Source organism: Psammomys obesus, unplaced genomic scaffold, assembly GCF_907164565.1.
Source record: "Psammomys obesus unplaced genomic scaffold, mPsaObe1.curated_primary_1811, whole genome shotgun sequence".
Lineage (NCBI taxonomy): Eukaryota > Metazoa > Chordata > Mammalia > Rodentia > Muridae > Psammomys > Psammomys obesus.
The window spans coordinates 210,507-233,038 of record NW_026590187.1 but is presented as its reverse complement, the minus strand read 5'-3'; the positions used below and the strand labels follow the sequence as shown (position 1 = coordinate 233,038).

The 22,532-nt window shown below is 49.9% G+C and overlaps 1 protein-coding gene across 1 annotated transcript in view; it reads right to left on the bottom strand.

Annotated features, from left to right (window-relative positions):
* Nucleotides 1-22,532, bottom strand: part of Zan (zonadhesin) — a 62,469-nt gene that overhangs the window by 10,832 nt on the left and 29,105 nt on the right. The window contains exons 14-24 of the mRNA XM_055606673.1: nt 21,448-21,695; nt 20,796-20,976; nt 20,095-20,206; nt 18,903-18,994; nt 16,580-16,756; nt 13,558-13,763; nt 12,949-13,090; nt 5,889-6,142; nt 5,633-5,797; nt 4,867-4,991; nt 3,376-3,674 (exon numbers count right to left, since the gene is read on the bottom strand). Of these exons, the coding sequence (XP_055462648.1) occupies nt 3,376-3,674; nt 4,867-4,991; nt 5,633-5,797; nt 5,889-6,142; nt 12,949-13,090; nt 13,558-13,763; nt 16,580-16,756; nt 18,903-18,994; nt 20,095-20,206; nt 20,796-20,976; nt 21,448-21,695 (2,001 nt within the window). The remainder of the gene's footprint in view (nt 1-3,375; nt 3,675-4,866; nt 4,992-5,632; nt 5,798-5,888; nt 6,143-12,948; nt 13,091-13,557; nt 13,764-16,579; nt 16,757-18,902; nt 18,995-20,094; nt 20,207-20,795; nt 20,977-21,447; nt 21,696-22,532) is intronic.

Here is a 22,532-nt window from a genome sequence, read left to right as displayed (position 1 = left end):
GGAGAAAAAAGAAAGAAGAAAGGAAGGAAGGAAAGAAGGGAGGAAGGGAGGGAGGGAAGGAGGAAGGAAAGGAGGGAGGGAGGAAGGAAGAATGGAAAAGAGGGGAAAAGGGAAAGGAAGGAAGGAAGGAAGGAAGGAAAGAAGGGAGGAAGGCAGGAAGGGAGGGAGGGAGGGAGGGAGGGAGGGAGGGAGGGAGGGAGGCAGGCAGGCTCTTTTCAATTAATGTGGGAAACTCGTATGCATCAGCCAGCTGTGGCAAGGTGACTTCATGCCTTCCTGTCCTCAGTGAGCTCGGATATACACGGAGTACCTGGTATAGTGAGACTGCCAAGGAATTTACAGTGTCTCTAAGGGGAAGGGCTCTGTGTGCGGCACCACAGCTGCCAGCACTTTCGGGACTGAAGCAGGAGTCCCAGAACCAAGGCTGCCCTTGGCTACGTAAGTGAACTTAACAACACAGAGAGATGGCTCAAGACATTTCCTTGCTTGCTGTCAAGCCTGGCAACCTGAACTGAATTTCTGGGGTCGACACAGTGAAAGGAGAGAAGTCACTCCCAAAAGTTCTCTTCTGACCTCTACGTGTGCGTTGTTACACGTTTACGAAGGCACATGCACACACACAGACACATGACAAATAAATACAATAAAAATCGAAACAGAGAGTGAACAAATGGAGTATACACTGTTCGTAGACAGGAAGCGTCGCCGGTGTGCTGTTCCTCTCAGCTGGTGAACCTGTCCTCTCCCAGCGCCATCACTGGGGTGTCGAGGCGATGTGGCTCCCAGCGGGCTCCACGCCTGGCCTGGCTGGCCTGGCTGAGCTGACAAGAGCACACAATAGCAGACGCCATCTAGAGACGGCCGGCTGGGGCCAGCCGAGCCTGCGCTGAGGGTCACAGGTCCTCCACAGGCCTCGTGCCCCTCGATGAAAGGGACAAACACCCTCAAACATTGCTGCTCTCAGGGCTCCTGGTTCTAGTCAGGGCCCTGTGCCCGTGGAGGGGCAACTCTAAGGACCGAGAGTTTTCATCATTCCTCCTACATTTTAAGATTTTTTTTCTTTGTGTGTGTGTGTGTGTGTGTGTGTGTGTGTGTGTGTGTGTGCGCGCGCGTGTGTGCATGTAAAGGTGCCCACAGAGGCCAGCAGAAGCTATTAGGTCCCCGGGGGGTGGAGTTACAGTGGTTTGTGAGCGACCTGGATGTTAGAACCTGACCTTGGGGCCTCTGCAAGAGTGCTTAACTGTTGAGTCATCGTTCCAGTCCCATGTTGTAAATTTTAAAGGCTCTTGACTTATGGTTACACAATCACAAAGATCCTGAAGTGCCCTTACTTCCTGAGCCATGTCTCTGGCTTTAATTTTTATTTATTGCGTATTATTATTACATTATTAGTTAGACAACTTGGCCAGCATGGTGGCGCAAGAGGATCAGGACTCAAGGCCATGTCTGGCCGTCTAGGAAGTCTGGGTGCATGACCGCAAGGACGTGCACGGCGTTTGCACATATGGAGTCGACCTGTCTGTGACACACCAGTTCACGCCAACAGCGCCTCAGCTCAGAGAAGGGAAATGCGAATGCGCTGTCCTTAGCTGAGCTGCCTGCTAGGGGCGTCAGTGTTCTCCAACAGTGCACCCCCAGGAAAGGACCCACACCAACGGGAGCCTGCACACCAACCGTAAATGAAGAGCACAAACCAACGCCATGGTTTTGTTTTTCAATGGCAAAAAAACCCAAGAAAACCAAACCAAAACAAAAACAAAAACGAAAAACAAGCCGGTCGGTGGCGGCACACGCCTGTGATCCCAGCACTCGGGAGACCTCTAGAGGCAGGGGGATCTCTGAGTTGGAGGCCAGCCTGGTCTACGGAGTGAGTCCAGGACAGCCTGGGCTACACAGAGAGACCCCGTCTTAGCCCCCCACGAAACTACATATACTACAATGAGTGTGTGTGTGTACATATGTGGTTTAAATGAAGCTGTGTCGCTTGGGCTGGCCGTGCTCCACGGAGCACCGACTAATAAACCCCCAGGATCCAGTGGCAGAAACCCAGTGGAGTGGTTGGTCGGGGAAGTCCAAAAGCCTCCCCCAAACAATCCAGGCTGTCGGCCTTGTTGGCCTGTGAAGGTCAGGTGGATTCCTTTTGCTGAAGACGCATGCGCTCAGGATACAGTACTGGAGGGTCTGAGCTACCGAAAGTCCCTGAGGACGGGCCTTCAGAGCGCCAGCAGGTATGTGCCGATTTCAAAGGAAGAAGTGACCGGTAGTCCTGGCCAGCGGTGGCGTCTCTGAGCCAACATCGACCAGCACGGAATGATAGCCGCGCTGCGCAGCAGCAGCCTGTCTGTCTTGGCAGTGAGCAACAGCTCTCTAAGTGGGCTCACACCTGCTCGGGAGAGAGAGCAGCTCATCCTGGAAACAGCCTGGGGCTAGTGAGCTTGTGCATTTACAGAAGAGTCCATCGCTTCACCAAACCAGAATAATTTTGAACTGCATTCTTCTGTTTGTCCTCACAGCCACAGAAACGAGTGGCCCTCACCAGAGAAGCTTCTCTTCGCAGAAGGTGGAAACCGTTATGAAAAACCAAAAGTGGTCAAAGTGTAAACAAACAAACAAACAAAAAACAAACAACTGCCTAGGGCTGGAGAGATACTCAGTGGTTAGAGCGCTGGCCGTTCTTCCAGAGGACCTGGGTTCAATTGCCAGCTCCCACATGGCCGCTCACAGCTGTCTGTAACTTCGGTTCAAGGGGATTGGACACACAGACACGTGCAGAGAAACACCAATGTACGTGAAATACGAATTAAACAAACCACAGCAAAACAGCTGCTAGAGCCATCTGACACACAGCAAACTGAGCTCAGCTCAGAGAGCAGAAGAGGACAGGAGCGTCAGGACCAGGGGGTCGGGACAGCTGCTATGAGTGTGTGTCCTAGAAACAGCAGGGAGCTTCATTCCTGACGGTTCAACATGGCTGCCTAAATAAGCCCTGCACAAGCACACCAGCACAGGCGTGCAAACATGAAGGGGGAGATGAGTTATTGTAAATAATACATAATAAAAGGTGACATGCTCTCAGATACATCGCATGTAATAAGGTGGGTGGCTGGACTGAAGAACACCATGGAAGGTTGGCTTCTAGCCTCTGTGCACACAGGCATATGCTCCTACACACCTACACACAGACACACGAACTCACAAGCACACACATACACACACAGAGTACATGTGCACACACAGGTTTTTAGGGTACAGTAGAACACAACTATCACCCCAGGGCTCGGGAGGCAGAGGAGTGTGAGCCTGAGGCCAGCCTGAGCTAGAGAACTACATGGGGAATAGATCTGGGGTCACTGTGGATGCCCACAAGAGACTCACGGCAGAAGCTGCTGTTCCTCCAGACGGGCGGCCGGAGCCCCTGGTCCTCGCAGGCCATCTGGAGGGAGTGCAGAGACTCGCAGAGCACGTGGAGGAGCTCCCTGAATTCACAGAAGCTGTTCATGCAGCCAACCAGGAAGGGCTTGAGAGGCACGTGGGCGGCACACTGGGCCCAGGCAGGGTCCTGCAGGGCAGTGTGGCAGGTTGCCTGAGCTCTCTCAAAGGCGTCGGGACTGCAGTCTCCGTTCATGATCTCCTGCTGTTCCACTTGGATGCTGTGCTCTTCGATTTTGTGGCAGCTAGAGCAGGAAAAGCAAGGGCTCAGGAGAGCTGCCCATGGCGGTGCACGCCTGCTTACCAGGGGCAGAGGGGCGGGGGCTCAGAGTTGGGCTGGTGAGACAGTTCAGCCAGTAAAGCCACCAAGCCTCAGGACCTGAATTGGACCCCTGGAACCTACAGAATGGAGAGAGAGAGAACGGACTTCTGCAAATTGTCCTCTGACTCCACAGGTGCACATGGCACATGTACACACACAGAGAGTTCAGAAAATTGAGAGAAAACACTTTAAGTTGTTCGAGGAGGCTGAGAGATGGCTCTGTGGTTAGCAATTTGCTGCTCTTGCAGAGGACTCCAAGTTCAATGTCCAGCCCCCACATGATGCAGAAGTCCATTTTCAGGGGATCCAGTGCCCTCTTCTGAGCACCACAGCACCAGGCACATATGTGGGGCACATATGCACATACAGGCACACACTCACACACATAAAATAAAATAGATTAAAATGTTTAAAGTTGTTCACCAGAGGTGGTGGCAGCGGAGCACACCTTTAATCCCAGCACTTGGACACAGAAGCAGGTGGACCTTTGTGTCTTGAGAGAAAAAGAAGGAAGGAAGGAGGGAGGGAGGAAGAGAGGGAGGGAGAGAGGAAAGGAAGGAAAGAAAGTTGTTCAAGGTCTTCCTTAGCTATAGGTGAGCTTGAGGCTAACATGGAATACCTAAAACCATGCCTTAAACACACCACACACACACACACACACACACACACACACACACACACAATATATATATATATAATGTATATAATATATATAATATATAATATGAATGTATTTATGTAGAATGTATAATAAATGTATTTATTATTTATACATACATGTATAAATGTATATAATATAAATGTATAAATATATAATATAAATAAATGTATATAATATAAATAAAATGAACTGGAAGTTGGGAATACAGTTCCAGGTTAGGGCCTTTGCCTGGCATGTTTGAGACCCACTGTATGTAAAAAATAAAAGTGTGGTTGTACATGCTTGTAATCCCAGCCCTCTGGAGGCAAAGGCAAGAGGACACTGATGAGTTCAAGGCTAACCTAGTCAACCTCTACATTCCAGGCCAGCCAGGACTCCACAGGAGACCTGCCCTGAGAGGGCAGAGGTGGAAGGAAGGGAGGACGCATGAAGGGACAGACTTAGGGATCGTTACTGTGGATCGATGTTCCTGTCTTTCCAGCTGTCCATGAACTCCTCCTCGTCCTCAGCTAGTTCTTCACTGGGTGTCATGAGTTCATCCTCTTCTTCGCCATTGAAATTGCCACACACACCGCACAACTGGGCACGCAGAAGGAGGTGTTCTCAGTGAGAAGTAGGTAGTAAGGGTAAGCGCTTGCTTCTTTTTTGAGCTGAAACCCAGGGCTTTAGGCAGCTCTTCTGCCACTGAGCTACAACCCTCACCACATTTATTATTGCTATTGTTATTATTATTTCCTTTTTTGGAAAAGGGTCTTCTGTAGTCCAGGCTAGCCTCAAACTTGATGTGTAGCTGAGGATGGCCTTAAATTATTGATCTTTTTGCCTCCAACTCGTAAGTGCAGGTATTATAGGCTTGCACCCCCCCACACACACACACACACGCTGTTTATGCACTACTGTTGATGGAGCCCAGGGCTTCCCGGGTAGTAGGGAGGCCCTCTTCAAAAAGAAATTAAACCTAAGCCATTTGGTTCTTTGAGACATGATCTCTCTAGGTAGCGTGAGCTTGCCATCCTCCTGCCTCAGCCTCTCAGGTGCTAGGACTAGAGGTGCATGCTAACATGGCAGGCTCTACAGGTATCTGGTTTCATTGATGCATGCTTGCCATCCCTACATGAAAATGAATGTTCAGCTTTCTTCCTCTCTGCTGGGAATGGCCTCCCTGGTGTGTTAGACTGGGGTGCCACTCCACCCCCTGAAGACCATGTTCCCCTTCCCACCTTTCCATGAGAGGATGCAGGGATTTTGATATCTAAGAAATTACTGCTCTCAAATTTGACTTGGACTTCATCCTTAATTGTGACAATGGTATAGGCGTCTTCAGTCGTGATGCTGACTCCTGGGATCTGGGTGGTGGCAGGAAGGGTGACCAGTGTGTCATTGATCTGACGAGAAAGACAGAACCATGAGCAGATGGAGAAACCAGAGGCCTCCCCTCGCAGGGTCCATTCTCCCTTCCCAGCCCAGGAGTGGTACCCAGAATACCAGGACCGAATGGTCTTTCTGCAGCGTGACACGGAAGCTGAAGATGTCAATGTAGAGCTGAAAGACACTGACGCTTTTGCTTCCGATGCCCTTGTCAGTCTTGGCACTGATGGTGAAGAAAGGCAGGTTCATGTTGGGGTGGCAGACTTTCACCAAGATGTAGGTGCATAAGTCCTGGATAGGATGGCCATAGCCATCGAAGCTCACGATATGGGAGTCTTCTGACATGTGGCACTCTCCCACCTCTGTGAAGAAAGAGGTAGCTGAGGGGCCGTTCCAAGGCCCCTAGAACACACAATCCATCCTCTCTCTGCCCTTGGTCCAGGCCATAGGGACCCAAGACAGAGCAAGGGCTGCACTGAAGAAGAGTCCAAATCCGAAGTCTGCTGGCCTAAGGCCCAAGGGCAGACAGGGTGTGACTCGCACAGCTGGAGCCTTACACTATGCCGTGGAAGAGCAGGCTTGGGCCAGCAGGCTTGTGGAAGTACAGGCACTTAGAAGCCAAGCCTGATAGCCTGAGGCTGGTCCACAGAACCCACACAGCAGAAGACAAGGGACTCCTGTAAGCTGCCCTCTGACCTCCATATGTGTACTGCATGCCCACCTCCCCACACAAAAGAAATCACTACCGAGAGACAAAAGAATTAAAAATTAGATTGTTTGGGTATTGGTTTAAAGTTTAAGTCATAAGCCTGAACGAAGGCCAGCCAGGTAGAGACATGTCCAGCCACCTGGGGAGAGGAACCAGACTTAATGCATTCTTTTCCCGCCCACTAGAGATACAGTTGCTAAGAAACTGGCCCAGATGGCCAGGACTGTTTATGGACTTGGCACCTAACGTCAACCAATCATTTCAAAAGTCAATATCCCTTACCCAATCATATAATGCCAAGGCATGTAATCCACTGCTTGTGGGGTTTTTTTTCCCCTTTACAAACCTTGTTCCCCTAGACCACCCTGCTGCATTCCTCTCCTGCTTCCACAGGAAATTTTGTGACCCAGGCTCAAGCTTGTATTAAATAAACCCTCATGTATTTTGCAGTGGAGTTGATTCCTGGTGGTCTTTGAGAGTCTCACAAATTGGGCATAACATTTGGGGGCTCGTCCTGGGACTCCCAGAACTCCAGGACCCTAACCCAGAGGGTCTTATGCTGGCTGGTAAGTGTCTCTGTGTGTGTCTACTTTCTGTCTTCTACTCAGAAAAATCCTCGAGGTGTCTGTATTTGTGAAGGCAGCCAGGCCTGATTATAGGAAGACATGCTGGGCATTCACAGCTGCCAAAGTCAGAGAGACTTTTTTTGGCGTCATCAGGTTTTGGTGGGGACTCAGGTAGAGTCCCGCCGTCCAGGAGGTGGTTCAGAACCACCCACTGCTCTGGAACGTCTGTGGCAGGGAAACCAGAGCAGGAATCTGAAGGTCTCTGGGTCTGAGCTTCAGTTGTGATATGGCTCCATGGCCACTCAGTCTGCATCTGTCTTTCTATTTTATTCCTAGTGTTCATCTATTTCCACTTTTGAGTTCCCCACCACTAGTGAAAGTCAAGCATTTGGTTCCGGTTTTGTTTTCAATAGTGGAACAGCTACTTTGCACGCATTTGTCTGCCTGTTTTGTTCCTTGTGTTTGTGAATCTTTGTGTCTGACTGTGGGACTGTGATGGACACTTTGGGACAGACTTCCTCTAATCCCTCCCTGTTCCTCCCGACCCCTCCACGTGCACGGCATTACCCCTCCCTGCATCCTGCTGCAGCAGAGTCACAGGTGCTCTGGCGGCAGGTGGGAATGCGAGGGTGGGGCCGGGGATGAAACTATCCTAGCCAGCTAGCAGCTGCTTCTGACCATGGCGGCAGTGGGCCTAGTGCACTCTGCAAGCACTCTGGTGGTGGTGGCAGCGGTGGCAGCGGCTGCATGCTAAGGGAACCGTAACCTCAGATCAACTGGTCTGGCAGAACCAGGCTGCCGTTTCAGGCTGGTATAATCGGGTGGAGCCTGATTTCGGGGCAGGCCACCCCTATGGAACAGGGCAGAGGGCCCAGTGAGAGACAAGCCACTATCCTTTTGTTTTCTCCTTCCTCTTCCTTTCTCTTATGTTGATCTTTTATGGATTTGTTTGTTTATGATGGTCTCAGCAGGCAGGTAACCAAACAGCTGTGCACCGTAGTGACTTTGCCTGCCCCATGCTCCCAGTACCTCTGGTTGCTGATGGGAGCTGGAGTACCTCTGGTTGCTGATGGGAGCATGCCTCAGGGCAAGACAGATGGAGAACTCCCAAGAGTAGGACAGGTATACGAGCTTGTCCTGGCTCATGGACAAAGTGCTTGAAATTACAGCTGGATGGAGTAAGAAAAGTTGTCTGTCTGTTTAAATCTATGTATGGCCATTACATGGTTGTTTCTGAATGATCTTAAATGGTTAACATGCTCTGTATGTCTTGGTTATAGAGGTAACAGATTAACAGTTATTGGATGTGTTTAAAGGTGAAATTCAAACTCTTGTTTAGAACATATATGTGTGTGTGCATATGTGCTGTAAGATCTATAGAAGCACAGATGCTTTTAAATAGCAACCATGTGGCCTGCCATGTGATGTGACTCCGCCATCTTGAAATTGCCACGTGGTATGGGGTGGGGCAGAAGAAAAAAATTACAGAACCTTTTAATCACAATGAATTTTGTTTATCATCCTATTTCCTTCTAGACTAAGAAGATAAGTCTCATTTTAAATTGGTATTGGTTTTAAAGATTGGATTGTTTGCACTGGTAAATTTTGGTTTTAAAATTTGGTTTTGACTTTTAAAAATTATGGTTATGCTTTGTGATTTCACTCCTAAAAAGTGTACTTTATTCTGATATTGCAAAAACAGGTTTTGGAGAATGTTTAAATGTTTAAGGCTATCAAACGTTTTAAAGTTTATCAGGCATTTTAAAATAATGACCTTGGGCAGTCTAACAAAGAACTTGGAACAGTTTCTCAACCCTTTGGGGGAGGTCAAAAGACTTTAGTATTTATTTTATTAATTTTACTAAATGAAACCAAGCCCTACTGTTTGAGCCAATTAAGAAAAATGCAGTTTTTACACTGTATCATGTCAGGATGGTAAAAACCCATGGAATGACTTAGTAAAGAAAGAAATGATGAGAAGGGTATTAAAGGAAGTTTTTGTGTTGTCTGAAAAGCAAGAGAGAAAGCAAGAGACTGGGATACTAAAGAAAAGAAAAGAAAAAAGAAAAGAATAGCTTGTCTAAAGTAACATGAAGGTATATAGAATGTTATGGAAGGTCAGAGTGTATATGGAAAGCCAGAGGGAATATGAACTGTATTTGCTTTGGTTTTTCATACCTGCAAATATGATTTGAGAAAGAACTGTAAAATATGTTGTTCTTCATTTAATAGGCTGGTGATTCTTCAATGCTCTTTAAAGGGGGAAGAGGACTGCAGCTCCATGTTAGCCCAGGGTTATACAGGGTTGAATTCAAGTCATTGTTAACCATTATATGAAAATAAGCCTGACCACCAGTTTCTGAGTGAACGGATTAATGCTGTTTCTTTCTGGCCGATAGGTTTGGTGTGGCCAGAATAGTTCAAGTACAGTTTAAAATTGTTCTATGCTGTTCTGTTATGCAGTTGGTTCTAAAATTTAATTGATCACAATGTAAGAACTTGGTTACGACACTATAAATGCTCCACAGTGCTATATCATAGCAGGTAGCAACATCATCAACACCTAATGGCTATGTTTTATATTGCCGACCACAGCCTGTAACAACGTGTGGTTTTTCTGCCATGTTGGTTCAGGGATAAAGAGGGTGGACCCATGATTTCACTGCCATCTTTGTTGAGGGCTGCCAGCTATGATCAGTTTCCTGTTTAGTGCTAACTGCAACTTTTGTCCTTTAAGCTTTTCGCTGTTCAGTCTTAACGCAATGTGGTAGGATCGGCAAGAATTGTTAGCCCCTCTATGAACTGTATCTGATTGAAAGTTTTGTTTTGAGTTTAGTTCAGAAAGATACTTATGCTAATGACTGCGGTTGGTTACAAATTGAGCTTTAGCTAGTCTCTTGTTTATGTTTCAAGGTTAAGCCTAGGATGGGTAACTACAAAGTTTGCCTATGTAGATCTACTTGAAATAGATATGGTCCTAAAACACTCATCATCTAAGGACTAGGTCAGAATTAGAGATTATGCATTCTGTTTTATAGGATGCAGTTTAGAGCAGATGATAAAGATTGACAAAGAGTAACTCAGATATGCTGGCCCTCAAGCTTGTCAGAGATCTGAAGAATATGGCATTTTAACATGTGTAAGCTTATTATGACAGAGAGTTCCCAAAATCCTGGCAGAGCTGCCCAAGGTCTCCGAGAAGATTTGGGCACAACATGACTCTGGATTATGGTATGCTAACCACTAGGCAAGACTGCCCCAACTGGCCCACCTCTAGGGCCCAGCCTAAACTGTGGACAAAGCTGTGGACACCTGGAGAGTCATTGTTTCACTTTGCTGAAGGTGAGGTGAGGCCATTCTCTCACGTTTTTTTCCCCACAGAAACAGTCTTTCACTTTCCATGCCTGATGGCCAGACTGCCTCTGCTCATGATGTCATGAGACCACAGGAGCCAGGGACAACTGCCTAGGTGGTGGACTGACTAGTCATCACTGTCATTTTGATCAGTACATGGACTGGTACATTTATTTAGCTTATATTTATCCTTCCCAGGTCTCTGATCACATTGATGACTAAGCTAAGCTAATTGTCAGCTAAAGAGCAGACAGTTAGATCCACTCTTAGTTCACTGGTCAATTTATTAGCTAGTTAGAACTACTAGGTACTAGATCTTTTATTTAGAAAGGAAACAGGTTTGCCTTGCTTACAGGCTTCAAGTTAACTGCCTGTGTCTTACGGTGAGTAACTGGATAGAAAGATGTAAAGTTTATGTAAGGTCAGAGGACATGAAAGTTTAAGGTATGAGGATTTAAAAAATTGTTTAAGGGTCTAGGAAAATGTTTCAAAGTTGGTAAATGTAAGATAGATGGAGGGTCTAAGTAGGTGTTTTAAGATATAAGAATATAAGTTGTAATAATATAAGAAAATAACTTAAGACATTGAAAATGGGAGATATTTCAGATTTCTCCCTCCTCTCTGATATTGCTGTTATAAGATTTCAGAAGTTCAAAGTTAGGACATGGATCAATAGAGTTCTGATGAGCTGATGGAGCACTGAGTGCTTATTATTCAGTCACAAGCTTGATATTTTAATTCTCTTTTGGTTGTCTTCTGGAGATAAAGGTGCATCTCATCATGCTAAAAACATTTGTCTAATATATTACGTGATCAAAAAGCCATAGCTTTTACTAGGTCTTAATGGCATGAGTCTACTTCTGTCCTGTAGACACCTGTTAACTGCTTTTTCTAAAGTATGGATCTCAATACAATAGTAACACTGATATACTTCCTTTTGTAAACTAAAAATTCATATGTTTCAGGAAGCCAAAAAGTCAGAAGACCTGGATCTGGCATAGCTCAAACAGACCCCAGATGAGCTTTTTCGTTGGTCTTGGGATTCCTCACTTTCCCTATTTACTAGACAAATTTTAACTTCTGTCTCTAGTCTGAATTAATCTTAGCAGATTTTCACCTGGTTGACTCCATTCAGGGATCAGCTATGGACTGCAAGCTGAGATCTGGACTTGCTGGAACCTGAAGTAAACCAGTCCAGCTGATATGATGGCTCCCGTCTCTTCAACTGGATCGCTAATTAGACAGTGCCCCACTGCCTAGCTTTTGACTGGTATTTCAGCCCTCCTGCCCTGAACCAACTGTCCTAGTGCACTGAAGCAGTGCACTAGGACATAATCCTGCCTGACAGGCTGAGATGCTGAGTCCAAAGGGGCTCCCTGACATCAGCCACTGTCTTGGGGACCTGCTTAGCTGGAGCAGGAACTGGCATTGCAGTCCTGGATGCACAAAGCCAGAACTATAGCATCTTAAAGGCAGATGTTGATAAAGCTATTCAATGCTTTGAGAACTCAATCACAAAATTTTCTTAAGTAGTGTTGCAAAACAGAAGGGGCTGAGATCTGGTGTTTTTACAGCAGCCCTTGGAGAGAAATGTTGTTTGTTTTTATGTAAACCAGACAGGAATGATTAGGAAATCCTTAGCAAGAATAACAAAAAACCTGGCATAATAGTTCTCCTTGGCTTACTACCCTTATATCCACCCTGAGGGGACCCCTACTCATTTTGATTTTCACCTTTGGGCCTTGAATTTTAAATTGCTTGATGGCTTTCATGAAGGAATGCTTGGGAGTGATACAGTTAATGGTACTCAGATCTCATTGTGGAAAGGTAAATCTGGAGGACACCAACGGTCATATCTGGAAGACCCAAGATTGGGTCTTCAAATGATCATGGGAAGTGGGGAATGAGAGACCAAAGAATTAAAAATTAGATTGTTTGGGTATTGGTTTAAAGTTTAAGTCATAAGCCTGAACGAAGGCCAGCCAGGTAGAAACATGTCCAGCCACCTGGGGAGAGGAACCAGACTTACTGCATTCTTTTCCCGCCCACTAGAGACACAGTTGCTAAGAAACTGGCCCAGATGGCCAGGACTGTTTATGGACTTGACGCCAAAAGTCAACCAATCATTTCAAAAGTCAGTTTCCCTTACCCAATCATGTAACACCAAGGCATGTAACTCCCTGCTTGTGTTTTTTCCCTTTAAAAACCTTGTTCCCCTAGATTGCCCCGCTGCATTCCTCTCCTGCCACCACAAGAAGTTTTGCAACCCAGGCTGGAGCACATATACAATAAACAACCCTCATGTATTTGCAGCGGAGTCAACTTCTGGTGTCTTTGGGGGTCTCGTGAACTGGGTAGAACATTATGTGCATTAAAGAAGATCTAGGCGTGGCGCCTCGTGCCTGTGATCCCAACACTTGGGAGCCAGACACAGGAAGGTCAGGAGTTGAAGACCAGCCTAGGCTGGGGGTGAAGGGATGCTGGAGGGGTGTGGAGCCTTGGAGAGCTGTGCCCAGCCCTGCAGCCCCTCCCCACTTACCTGCAGCGCAGTGCAGCCGCCCGTCCTGGCGCAGGCACACGTGGTTGACCTCACAGGCTGCTTCGGTGCAGGTGACATGGCCTGGGGCTGAGCAAGTGCAGACGGTGGTGCAAGGCTTCTCCGTGTACCAGCTCTCCCCCAACTGTGGGGCATGGCCATCGTCAGCACAGCCTACAGGAAACTTGGAAACTGGAGATGGGGGGGTCCCTCCCCAACCCAGAAGGGTAGCTGAGTCTGGTTCTGTCCCTTTCCTCATCTTTCTCCTTCTCTCCCTCCTTCCCTTCTCCTGCTCTTTCCTTCCCCTCTTTCCTCCTCCACCTCCATTTTTCCTTCTATCTGTCCATCTATCTTCTCATTGAGACCCGGCCTCCCTCTGGAGCCCAGGCTGACCTTGAACCCATGACCCTTCTACCTCAGCCTTCCAAGCGCTGAGATTCTAGGTGCCACCACTCTTGCTTTCAGCCTCTCAGAATCGAGCTCTGTCCTCACTCCCAGCTCTGCCCTGCCCCAACCTTTTCTTGGTCCCTGAGGCCTCCACCTTCCTGGTCTCTTTTCGCTTGCCTCCCTCACCCACGTGAAGCCAGCAAGGGAGAACGAGCAGCCCCTCACCAGGTGATAGAAGCCTTCTGGGTAGCTGCAGCCGCAGTGTCTGATGGGCACACAGGTGGTCCCACTCAGGATGTGCCCTCTCTGGCATTCACAGCCCTCGACACAGGGCAGCGTCGGGCAGTCCCTTGGAGTGCTCAAGGTGAGGCAGGTGGCTGGGCAGGGGTTGGCACATGGGCTGTAGCTACTCCCGGGTAGGCACCTGAGAGCTGAGAGGAACACAAGTGTTAAGAAAGGCAAAATGACATTGCTAGCTCCTGATCTCGCGGTCAAAATTCCTGGGGCAATTCACTGATGAGCAATCTATGGGATGGGCTTTTAATTTTCTTTTCTAGCCTAAGTATGACCTTGGATTCCCGATCCTCCTGCCTCCTTCTCCCCAGTTCTGGGATTACAGGCGTGTGCCACCATGCCCTGTTCTATTGGCTGACTATAGCTGCTTGATCAGTGCAGGATTTTGCCTTGCAGCCCAAGCTGACCTCAAACTCATAGTCCTTCCTCAGCCTCCTGACTGCTAGGCTTACAAGCATCAACTGCACGCATGGCTCGTGTGGCTCTACAAAGGACTATGATTCCGCTTTCTAGAGGGAGTTATGACCTGGGCATGGCAGGACACACCTAGCATCCCAGAGCTCGGGGGAGGCTAAGGCAGGAAACTTGCCGAAAGGCCAGCATGAGCTATATGAAGCCCTGTCTAAAATCCTATCTTCCTCCTCAAAAAGAAGGAATGTCCTGGTGTGTGCTACAACATGGATGGACCTGGGAAATCATGCTAAGTGAAAGAAGTTGATCATCACAGGACACATACTACGAGATTCTTTGTGTGTGTGTACACACATTCATATGTGCGTGGATGCATGTGTGGGGATGGGTGTATATCTGTGCAAGGACATTAAGGTCACACCTCCATTATAGTGACACCTAACCTGGGTGTGGTTTCTCAGGTGCTGTCCACTTCTTGATGGCGTACAGGAGGGGAGAGGGTGTGACTGTATAGTTCTGGAACTCCCTATGTAGCCCAGGCTGACCGTGAACGCCTGATGTCCCTGCCTCCGCCTCCCAAGTGCTAGGATTACAGGCATGTACCACCATGCCAATTCTTACAGGAAGCTTGCAGAGACGGGGGTGTGGGATGGGGTGTTGATAGGTCAGAGTTTCAGCTGGGGGAGAAAAAGTTCAGGTGATGGATGGTGGAAAGGGTTTGGTGGTTGTAGAATCAAGTGAACAGCCTTCTTACCACTGAACTTTGCACACTTAAAGATCTCCAAAATAGTTTTGGACATTTTATACAAATGGCATCACATATGACCTTCGTAATTTCTCCTGTGAGCACAGTTCTCAGCACTCCTCCATGCTGAGCTGGGACTTCATTCTTCTTGTAGCTGCATGGACACGGCATGTTTTGTTTACCCTTTGCACGACCAACTGAGAAGACATCTGAATTGTTTCCAATCTCTTTTGCTCCTGTCGGGGTCTTTCTCTCTGTGTCCTGCCTCCCCAGCACAGGGGTCGCAGGAGCGGCCCCTGCCGCCCACAGTTTCATGCACTCGCCGGCTGTGGTGAAGGGCATTTGTATAGACTTCGGTGTGAGAATGTGGCGTGGATAAGTCACTGTTTCCTGCACACATGCAGGACTGGATTGTCAGTCAGATGGCAAATCTTGATTACTGCTATGCCGCTTCCCCCAGATGGGGTTTAACTCTATGGTGGTGGATCTGCCTACCATACACAAAGCCTTGGGTTTGATCCTTAGCACTACGAAGATGGAAAAGAAATGCTGTAGGTCTCAAACCCCAGCAGTCAAGAGGCTTTTTGAGAACACCGTAGACCATACAGAGTTCGAGACTGATTTTGGCTACTTAAGGTTTTGTCTCAGAAACCAAACAAACGGGATTGGGAAGATGGCCAAACAGCCTGTAAGGACGAGAATTCGGATCCCTGGCAGCCGCACACAAGCTGGCGGATCTGGTTGTCACCTGTAATCCCATCGTGCAGGAGGCTGCGACAGGATGTCCCGGGGTGGCTGGCTAGACTATCTCATGAAAGGCTCCAGGTTTACTGGGAGATCCTGCCTCAGCAAAAAATAGTGCAGAGAGATCAAGGAAGACACCTGAGGGCAGCCTCTGGTCTTCACACACACACACACACACACACACACACACACACACACTCACACACACACACACACATGCCTGCATACATGTGTGTCCACACAGAGGCCAGTGATGGATCAGAGGGTAAAGAAGCTTGCTGACAGCCTGTTGACCTGAGGTTGACCCCAGACCCTCGTGGTGGAAGGAGAGCACCAACTCCAGCAAGTTGTCCATTGACCTCCACACGTGCACCATGGCTTATACATACATGCACACACAAAAGACCCACAGACACACCACACACAGCCAAACCAGCCAACCCAAACAGAAAACAACATAAATTTAAAACAATTTAAAGACTGCTTGTGCCAGGAGAATGGCTCGAGCCTTTAATCCCAGCACTTTAATCCCAGGAGGCAGAGGCAGGTGGACCTCCACGAGTGTTTGTCTAACCTGATCTACATAGCCAGGTCCAGGCAGCCAGAGTTACACAGTGAGACTCTGTCTCAAGATTAATTAATTATTATTATTTTTTTTTAATTTAAAGAAGGTCTTTGTTAAAAGAAAGTGGCCTGGGAGAAGGGGACGGCAGCTAGACACAAGGCAAATATTTAACGAGTCAGGCACGGTAGTATATGCCTGCAACCCTGCTCTCCTCACCTGCACAGCAGGTTTGAGGCTGGCCTGGGTTACATGAGATCCTAGGGTCCTGCCTCGGAAACACAACAAAACAACACAACAAACAGGGACTACAAAGGCTCTGGCCCACTGCTGTAAGACAGAGGACAGAGCCAAGGTGGAGGCAGAGAAGGGGAGGAAGGAGGGCGCTCCCCGTGGCTGTGGGTGCAGACACACAGCTCTAGATGCGAGAGGACACGGTTCTCGGGGTTCCCCAAAGCTCTAGGAGCTAGCGGGGGAGCGGGACCACTCACGGCAGAAGGTGCTGTTGCGCCAGGCTGTCACGTGGCCGGCCAGGGCACACAGAGAGGCATAGGCCTGCAGGGAGTGGCAGAGGGCCAGCCTGTCCCCCTTGGTCTCACACTGGCCGTACACACAGCTGGAGAAGCTGGCCTGCGGGGCCACTGCCTCGTGGCATCTGGAGAAAGGCCCTGGGGGAGAAGACAGGGGAGACGGGGTGAGCCCGGCGAGCGGCCTTCAAGTGTCCACACAGCTCACTGAGAGCGGGAGGGGGGTATCTGTATGTGCAGGAGGAGACCAGAGGGCAACTCAGGAGTCGGTCCTCAGGAGTCCTCCTCGGACTTAATTCGGTAGTGGTGAAAGGTTCAGACTAACTTTGTAACATGTATGTCTTCTAAAGCCTAGAGCTTTGAGTTTTAGGTCCAGGTTAAGCTAAAGCCTCTTAGTGCCTTTCCAGAGAACAGAGGAATGTGACCCTATCTGTGAGGACAGATATAAAAAAGCAAGCAAGCAATGACCTTCACTCGAAAAAAGGACGACCAGACCCTTGTCTTCGAGATAGTGTTTCTTAGCAACCAACCCAGACGGCCTCAATCCTTCTTCTGAGTAGCTCCTGACCTCCAGCCCTAATCTTCAAGGATGAGCTAAACCACCCCCACCTTCAATTGCAGCTGCATCCACACTTGGCAGGACTGGCCAGGCTTGAGCACCTAAGAGTAACCAATCATCTCACTTTATAGCTTCCTCATCCAATCCTAAATTGCCAAAACTGCGACTTCAAATCTCCCGCAGTTTTTCTTTTAAAAACCTAAAGGCCTTTGTCTCCGGGGTGCCACTCTTTGCTGACCGGCAGGGGTGAGCCCATTGCGCAATGGTTAATAAACCTCTTGCTTCTGCAAGGAGTCGTGGTCTGGGGGAGTTTCTGGGAGGGGCGTCATCTTGGACTCCTGAGCGTGGGCCCCGGGTCTCACAGTGGCAGCGGTGCGTGCACAAATGGGCGCATGCGCTACGGCACTGCTGTGTGTGTGACACGCATGTTGGACATCTACGCTGTGGCATGGGGAGGCCAGAGAAGCACTGGAGAGCTGCTTCCTCCCAACGGACATGCGTCCTGGGGATGATGTACACTCAAGGTGGAGCAAGCAGCTTCAGGTGCTGAGCCATCTTACTGGCCCCTCATACACGCTAACTGTGTGTGAGTGTGTGTGTAGAGGCACACATGAAGGTCAAGGTCAGCCCACAGGACGCGTGTCTGCCTTGTGAGCCCTCGGGATCTGACGGCGGCACCTGTGCCCTCTGTCTTACTTTTTGAGACATGGTCTCTCACTGGCCAAGCCGGAACTTGCCAAGTGGGCTAAGGTGGCTGGCCGGGGAGCGCCAGGGGCCCACCTGCCTCTGCTTCTCAGCCCTGGGGTGACGGCCCCACGCCTGAAGTTACTAATTATTAGTAGTAGAAGTAGTATTGTGGTTGCTGTTATTACTATTATTACTCTGTGGAGAGGGGGTACTCGTGCCCCAAGACCCCGGTGCAGGTCAGAGCACACCCTTCTGGAGTTGGTTCCACGGACTGAGCTCGGGTCTTCAGGTTTGGTGGTAACTGTCTTTACTCCCAGCCCCACATTCAGGTTTTTATATTTGGGTTCTAGGATCAAACTCAGATCTTGTGCTCGCAAGACAGGACTCCACAGCTGAGCTAGCCCCTCAGTGCCTGCACAGCTTACGTAACATCCACTTCCATCCAGGCCTAGGCCAGTCAGGCATGGCACCACAGGCCCGTGACCCCAGCATGTGGGAGAATGAGGCAGGGGGATCACCATGATTTTAAGGGCAGCTTGAGCTACACTCAGAGACTGAGCCCACCCTGGGCTAAAACTGAGACCTTATCCGGAAAAGAGCAAAACAAGTCAGACAGGAACTGGGAATGAAGCTCAGCCGCGTTTGCCTGCCCCGCCCCGGGCTCCATCCCAGCACCACAGAAACTGCATGTGATGGTGGACATCTGTGCTCCCAGGCATTCGAGAGGCAGAGGCAGGTGGATCACAAGTTCAAGGAAATCCTTGGCTGCACAGTAGGTTCAAGCTCAGCCTGGGATTCGTGGGACCATGTCTCAAAATGAAAACGAACAAAACAGCAATGACAGAACCAGGTTTGCTGGGACCCTCTGGTGACGAGGGCCCATCAGTCATGGCTCCTCCGAAGGTAAGCTCCGGCTTTCTGCATTCCTGTTAGCCTCCCTGCCTTTCTATTTGCTTCTCCTCTGGCTTTTTCTCCCATCTCGACCTGCCAGGGTCACGCCCAGGGAGGAGGACAAAGGGCCTGTGAGGGGACGTCTCTCACCAACAGGATTCATTAAGATATCGCAGTTCCTAGACCAGGCGTCATCCATGTTCTCTTCGCAGCTGGAGGGCTTGCCCCCGAGCAGGAAGCAGCTGGGTGAGGAGGGGAGGAAAGGTTAGAAACTCAGGCTTGAGGAAGAGTCGGCCAAGCTGAAGCTCAGCCAGGGAGGAAACGGAAGAAACAGTGCCCCTCCTGGTGGCCAGGGATGCATCGGGAAGGGAGAAGGCCAGAGGTCAACAGGACTTCTCAAGCGGGTGTCAAGGGCAAGCATGAGAGAAGTCAGCTGGCGAGCAATTGTACTTAACTTTGACACGGAGTTTCTCTGTGTGGCCCTGGCTGGCCTGGACTCATTCTAGACCAGGCTGGCCTGGAACTCACAGAGATCCACCTGCCTCTGCCTCCCGATTTCTGGGCTTGAAGACCTGAGCCACCATGCTAAGCATGTTTATGTTCATTATTTATTTTTGGTGTTTAGTTTATCAGTTTAGGTGCCTGGCTACATTCCCATGCGTGCAGGAGCCTAGAGAGGCCAGCAGAGGGCATCGGGTCCCCTTTAGCAGTGTTGTGGGTGGCTGTGAGCTGCCATGTGGGTGCGGGGACTGAACCTGGATCCTCTACAAAGCAGCAGCACTGTGAAATCCTTCTCCACCTCCTCAGTCCCCGCCAACCATTTTTTGAGATTGGGTCTATGTATCCCAAACTAGGCTTGAATTCACTATAAGGCCCAGGGTGACTTTGGAATGCTGATCCCCGTCTCCACCTCCCATCTGTTGGTATTACGGGCATGTACCATCATGCTTGATTTATGTGGTGTCAGGGGCGGAACCCAGAGGGTCACAAATTCTAGGAGAGCATTTTCCTGCTGGTTTCACACCCAGCCCTGTTGGAGCCACTTTTCAAACCTCTAGCTTCAGGTCAGAGGTGGAACCCTGGCCCGTGGTTGAGTGTGTACCTGCCATGGGCCAGGCCCTGAAGCCCTTCTCCAGTACCAGGGCACTCAGAGAAGATGAGGAGGAAAGCACACTGGACTCCTGGTAGAAGGGGCTGCAGCACAGCGGGAGCCCGGACATACTAGGGACAGTCATTTGCAGATCCCCCAGGGACCAGTTCCCCTAGGCCTCACTCCCTATGGCTCGGCCCTCCCTTGCCAGGCCTGGCTCACCCAAGCAGAGTCCACCCAGGCTCAGCTCACCCAGGCTCCGAGGCCTCGAGTATTTTCCACGAGGCTCCCAGCATGAGCGATGTGCCTGCAGGCTTCCTGTCTGCCTGGAGATTGTCGTCCAAGCTGTTGTTGTTGTAGTTCCCTGAGGAAGAGAGGCTTGTAGAGGCGGCCCAGGAGCCTTCGGTCCTGCCAGCCTAGGGGACGCCTCGAAGCTGGCCTTTTCCTCTTTTGTTTTCCTGGCTTTTCTTTTCTTCTTAATGGCAAGGTCTCATGCTCATCAGTCTAGTCTTGAACCAGCTGTGCAGCCAAAGATGAGCTCTGCGTTGTTTTATTTCCCCCTCCTGAGGACTGGGATTGCAGGCATGCACTAATGCACCTGGTCTGCAGAGTGCTGGGCATGAGAGCCAAGACCTCCTGCCTGCTAGGCAAGAGCTCCGCCAGCTGAGCGACACCCCGTTCCGCTATTCTGCCCTTCGCCTCTGCTGGCTCTGAGGCAGGTTTTTATGAAGCTCGGCTGCCTGTGAACTCGCTATGCAGCAAGGATGACCCTAACCCTGGTCCTCCTGCCTCTACCCGAGCACCATGACTCCAGGCATGTCCTACCGCATCTGGAAACCCTGTTCTCTTCCCCTCTGCCTTTCCCAGGCTCTTGGGCCCATGTCCCCAACTCCATCATCGGTCGACAAGTCCTGAGGACACTTAATGAGATGGGGGCCGGGGAAGGCGCTTACCACATAGCCCACAGAGCAAGCCAGAATATGAGGAAGGCACTGTCACCTCCACCAGGTGGTTCCCATCATATCGAACTTGAAGGCCGAAGTTCGTGTAGAGCAGGATAAAGATGCCACTCAACCGAATGGTCACCCGTCCCTTTGAAGGCCACACAGGGAGTGCCACCCTGTGGTTGTTCAGCTGCAGAAGTGGGCAGGACCAGAGAGAGAGAGAGAGAGAGAGAGAGAGAGAGAGAGAGAAGGGAGAGGAGAAAGGGAGAGAGGGAGAGAGAGAGAGGGAGAGGGGGAGAGGAGGGAGGGAGAGAGAGGGAGAGGGGGAGAGGAGAGAGGGGGACAGAGAGGAGGGGGAGGGAGGAGTGAAGAGAGGGAGGAGAGAGAGGGAGAGAGGGAGGAAGGAGGGCGTCAGAAGCTTGGGGCACAGCCCTCATGGAGCAGGGCTTTAAAGCAAACGGGGAGTGGGAAGAAAGTGTCTTGGAGCTTGGCTCTTGGAGGTGGAAGCAGGGGGAACTGTAGTTCAAAGTTATCCTCAGCTACAAAGCAAGTTCCAGGCCAGCCTGAGCACTGAGACCCCACCTCAAGAACAACGATAACTAAAAGAAACAAGGAGAAAGAGGTCGGGGTTGTGGGGTCCAAGAGGCAGTAGAAAACATACCACGACCTTTCGACCTTTGAGCAGGGAGATTTTGAGATCAAAGACCTGCACGTGCACAGCTCTGACATAGGAAACTTCCAGGTTGCCGCCACGGATCTCGTTGGTGGCGCTCACAACAAAGTTAGTCTCGTGATAATTGGACCAGCAAGGCTCTGTCAGTAGGTAAGTGCAGGTCCCCATGAAATGGTGCAAAGCTCCATCGAAGGTCAGGTAGTGGGGGTAGCCCGAGGCTACACAGGTGGCTGTGCCTGGAGGAGAGAGGACAGGCTGTGCCATCACGCTGTTCCGCGCCCCAGAAGCCTCAAGCCAAGGCTAAAATTTGGGGTGGTGCCCGTGGTACGTCCTCGGACTTGTTTCCTCCTAGAAGACCCGTTGACTTGAAGCCTGCCTTCCTCAGTTTCACTCTCTGAGCCCCTGCAGATGCTGGACCTATGTTGAAAGTTAGGATATAGACTCCCAAAGACCCACGTGACGGAACCCTGATCCCCCAGCTCAGTGATATCGGGGGGTGGGGGGGTGGGGGGGGTGGGAGAAACTTCAGGTGCGGCTAGCTGGAAGCTTAAAGTCATAGAAAATGTGTTGAAGGGGAGTGTGGGATCCCGGCTTCGTTCTCTTTATTTCCCTCATGCCCAAGCCAGAAGGCAAGAAATCTGCTGTTCTGCCACAGTTCCCGACAGGATGTGCTGCCTAAAAATGGGACCCAAATCACCAAGACCAAACGATCACAGACTGAAACCTCCCGAACAGGGGGATCAAAGAAACCTTCCTCCTTGTCTTCCTCCTCCTCACCCTCCTTCTCCATCCACTTTCCTCTTCCTTTTCTTCCTTCACCTTCCCTTTGTTAAATAATAAAACAAGTATTGATTTTTTTTTACACAGTCCAAATGGCTACATGTCTATAGAAGGCCTCAAAATTGTGGGCTCACACTCTAGTCAACAACCATCAAGACATTTGCCCCCTGCCTTCACCTGTCCTCTCTCCTCCCCCATCACTCTGCCTTCACCTGTCCTCTCTCCCCATCACCTGTCCTCTCTCCCCCATCACCTGTCCTCTCTCCCCCATCACCTGTCCTCTCTCCCCCAAC